The 4,032-nt window shown below is 61.6% G+C and overlaps 1 protein-coding gene across 1 annotated transcript; it reads left to right on the top strand.

Moving 5' to 3' along the window:
- Positions 1-640: 640 nt before the first annotated feature.
- BHLHA9 (basic helix-loop-helix family member a9) lies at positions 641-1,393 on the top strand. Its single transcript, XM_074160856.1, has one exon. The coding sequence runs from the start codon at positions 641-643 to the stop codon at positions 1,391-1,393; it is 753 nt and encodes a 250-aa protein (XP_074016957.1).
- The last annotated feature ends 2,639 nt before the right edge of the window (positions 1,394-4,032 follow it).

The following is a 4,032-nucleotide window of genomic DNA, read 5'->3' as shown; positions in this document are numbered from 1 at the left end:
AGTCATTTTATCTTCTGCATCCAGGAGCAAGACTCACTGCTCTCCTCAGCAACCTCCTCACTCCGTGCCTCAGTTTTCCTGAGCTGGGAAATAACAGAAATGCTGCAGCATGAGTGAGAAGGGGGAGCAGATCCCAAGCCCCATGCCAGGGCAATGATGCCCCATGGGGCTCTGCCCCACAGCACCATATAAAACCCAAGGATGACCTGCCCCAGGCTGAGCCACCAGACTTCCCAGCAGAGGAAAGGGCAGAGCAGCACAGGGAACTCCGGCAGCGATCAAACTCTTACCAGGGACTAAAGCAACCACCGCAATGTGTACTTGGCAGAGGTGTTTCCCCTCCTGGGGCCTGTGAGCATCTCACCGCAAGCTCTGGGCACCCCAGCACCGGTGTCCCACGCTCCAGCCTGGCACTGTGCTCAGGAGCATCCCGGCGGGCAGAGGCCAGGCAGGGCTCACCCTGTGCCTCTCCAGAAGGCAGCACATCTGCAGGCAGGTGAGGAGGGTCGGGAGGGAGCCACGTGACGAGCCCCGCCGTGGGGTTTTTAGAGGCGGCTGCGTGTCCCTGGGGGAGTGTCTCCCACACCTCGCAGGAGGCAGGACCACAGCAGCACCTCTCCCGCTCCCCCTCACCGCAGCCATGTCCAGAGCAGCCATGGGGAAAGGCACAGTGCCCGAGCCCGACAGCTCGGAAGAGGAGCTGGGAGCGGGGACTGCATCCCAGGAGTGCTACGGGAAAGGTCTGTGGGTCCCCCAGGGGAGGGAAGCAGCTGCCTGCCTGGGGGACACCGAAGGAATAAAGGTGAGGAAGAGGAGCAGGCCAGTGCGCTCCAAGGCCAGGAGGATGGCTGCCAATGTCAGAGAGCGCAAGAGGATCCTGGACTACAACCAAGCCTTCAATGCCCTGCGGCTGGCCCTCAAACACGACCTCGGTGGCAAAAGGCTTTCCAAAATTGCTACCCTCCGGCGAGCCATCAACAGGATCACAGCTCTGTCACTGTCCCTGCACGGCGCTGGGCGCTGCTGGCCCTGCGCCCACTCTGAGTGCTGCGGCCAGGCTGGGGTCCCTGCACGGGAGCCAGGGGCGAAGGCCACCCACCCCCAGCTCCCCTGGGAGCCCAGTTATGCAGGCGCTGTCAGCTCACAGTGCTGCCCTCCATCCTCGCTCTATACCACGGTTTCCCCTGAGAGGCAGCTCCAGCGCTATGAGAGCCCGAAGGAGGATCACCCCGTCCCCAGCCCTGCCTACTGCTCTGGTGGGACCCACCACCCCAGGCTCCCAGGCCAGCAGAGATACACGGACAGCCTGCGAGAGCCCCTGGCTGGGGCGGTCCCCTGGCAACTGGGCTATTGCCAGAGCTGGGGACACCAGCAGTGTCTTCCCATCCACTGACCTGCAGGGCTGGGGTGGCAAGACGGTGCCAGGAAGGTAACACATCCGCGGGACAAATGGGGGGAGCGGGAAGGGACATTTGTGTGAGAGAAAAGAGCTGTGGGATGGAGAGAGCTGTGAGCTGCCGACATGCTATATGGGACCCTAGTGCTGTCTGTCTGCGGGAAAACTGGGGAAGGTGGAAAGTCCTCTGGAAGTGCCAGCTCTGTTTCTTGTTGTGAGGTGCCACTGTTGCCGGTTGTCACTGTTATTTATTCTCTCTTGCTTGCTCTGTGAGAAAACACGACTTACAAACCCAGCACCAGGGCACTGGCTGTTAATATGTGTGGGGTGGACAGATGGGCCATGGGGATCACGCTAAAGCCCTTGGCTGGCTGGTCGCTCTGGCTCCTGACGGGGAAGGAGGGGAGCAGGAGCAGGGGAAGGTTAGTGCCCTGGGACTTTGGATGCTAAGCTCATTGGTGCAGACGTTTGTGCCCGGCAGATTTGTGAGGCCAGGCCGGGAGGGGAGACAGATGTCGGCTTTCATAAAACCCACCCATCCGTTTGCGGTTTCCTCCTGATTGTGGAAAAGTGGCTCTGGTGAGACAGGCTGATAGCATGGTCCTGGTCGGTTCCAGTGGCATGGAGGAAAGGGGAATTTTACCTGAAAAGCCCCTTTGGCCCCTTCCCTCTGGCTCAGATAGCTCAGACCAGCTGGGAGGGCTCCCTTCTGCCCAGGGCTCAGCAACCTGGAATTGATGCAGGAATTAGGCAGGGTTTTACTGCCGCACACATGACAAACAGCAGATTTTTGGACAGGGTAAATTGCACTGCGTGATTCCCGCAGTGCTGAGCCCCTGCAGAGCTCCTCCAGCCTTTCCACTCCCACTCCAGTGCTCCCAGCCGAGCCCCGGCACCGACTGCCAACACACCAAGGACAGTCTGAGCTCTTTCCCTGCTGGAGGGGCACACGCTGGAACAACCATCTCAACCGTTCGCTCTGGTGTGCCAGTCCCTCCCCAGGGTCTCCTCCTCCTCCTCCCTTAATCCCCGGTGGGACAAGGCAGCTGGGAAATGAGCAGAGGAGAGCTACCAGCAGCCAGGAGAGAGAGCTCTTTGCTCAGCAAAGGAGCCTCTTTAAAGTGCTGACAGTGTGAGGCATTTTGGCTTTAATCTCCAACAGATGTTCCCCCTGCCAGGAGAAGACCTCCAGCGATGTCCGCTGAAGGAATCTTGCTTCTCCCAACAGCATCCCAGCACTGGGCGGCTTCCCCTGCTCTGGCTTTCCCCAGAGCAGTGCCTGCCCCTGCTCTGCATCACAGGGGGATTGAGAGCCCAGTAATACCAGCATTCAAAGAAGGTTTCAGTGAAACCCAGCCCTAACCCAGACACAAATCTATCCCTCCACCCAAATTTGCATCTCCAGGTTTTACCCCCAGCTTTGGTGGTCAGTCAGGGAGAGACAGATGGAAGCAGATGACCAGAGAAGGAGAAGCAGGGAGAAGGCATAATAAGCCTGCAAGACCCCCCAAGGCAGGGTCACCCCTCTGCTTTTGGGTTCACGTGTATGAAACACGGACCCTAATTCTGCCTGGAGGTTGTGGGATGGGATAAATCCCAGCGGGGGGAGGTGGGGGGCAGCAGCCTGGCAGGCTCTGGGTAGTGCTGGGCAGAGGGGAGCAGGCCCCAGCCAGCAGCTGGTTCCTTGGGCACCTCTGGGAGAGGCAGAAGGTACTGGGTGTGCCCCATAGATGGCACTCACTGTCGGGGTAATCCCTGACAAATTTGGAACTGAAGATACAGATACAGAATGGGTGGAAAACATCCATCTTGAATGGATGCTCCAACATCCTCTAGGCTCTGTGGGTTTTTTTAGTCCTCCTTCCTGCCCCTCACATCCTGCTCCCAAGGATGCTGTATTTCCTGTACAGAACCTAACCCACCCCTGCACCAGCACCCATTCTTTGCAGGTCCTACGCAGGGACACAGTATCTGTCACTGATCCGGTATCCCTGTCCCCCGGCTGCCGTGTCTCCAGGGTCACCCACATGCAGCGAGAGCCCAGGGTCCGGAGAGGATGGTTTCCCAGAGCGACTGGAGCCAGGGGTACTGCCAGGCACCCACACACCGCCCAGGGTCTGGTCTGTGTCGCACGTCCCCCACCTGCCTGGGGAAAGGCTTTCAGCCAGGGGGACCCAGGGACAGCAGGGCTGTGTGTACTGGCACCCAGCACAGAGCTGCCCTCGCCATCCCCCTGCTCCTCTGGGGCCGGAGGCGGCCACCGAGCCCCGCTGGCACTAGCCTGGGCTGGGCTCTCACGTACCGCTGCAGTGGAGCCGTGCCCGTGGGAGCCCCCGGGAAGAGCCGGGGAGTCGGTGGGGCGGGACAGAGCCTCGGGCAGGGCTGGGCTGGAGGCGGCGGGGGACACCCCGGCTTTCCCACCGCTCCGCCCCGCCGCATCCCTGCCAGCATCCCCGAGGGGGGGGGAGCGGCGCCGCCTGCACCGGGGGCTGAGCGCGGCCTGGGGGGCGGCGGGGAAAGGGGGGGGGACGGGGACACCCCGGGGGCGGTCCGCGGTCCCGATCCTGCCCCGGGGGCCGAACCGGGCTGGCCCCTCCTCCGGCACGGCCTCCCGCGGGGCGGTGAGCCCCCAGCGC

The sequence above is a fragment of the Numenius arquata genome, chromosome 18, assembly GCF_964106895.1.
Source record: "Numenius arquata chromosome 18, bNumArq3.hap1.1, whole genome shotgun sequence".
Taxonomy (NCBI): domain Eukaryota; kingdom Metazoa; phylum Chordata; class Aves; order Charadriiformes; family Scolopacidae; genus Numenius; species Numenius arquata.
This window is presented reverse-complemented; position numbering and strand designations above follow the sequence as displayed.

Bases quoted from the DNA above. Each gene is read 5' to 3' on its own strand.
- BHLHA9 (XM_074160856.1), top strand. From the start codon at position 641: ATGTCCAGAGCAGCCATGGGGAAAGGCACAGTGCCCGAGCCCGACAGC.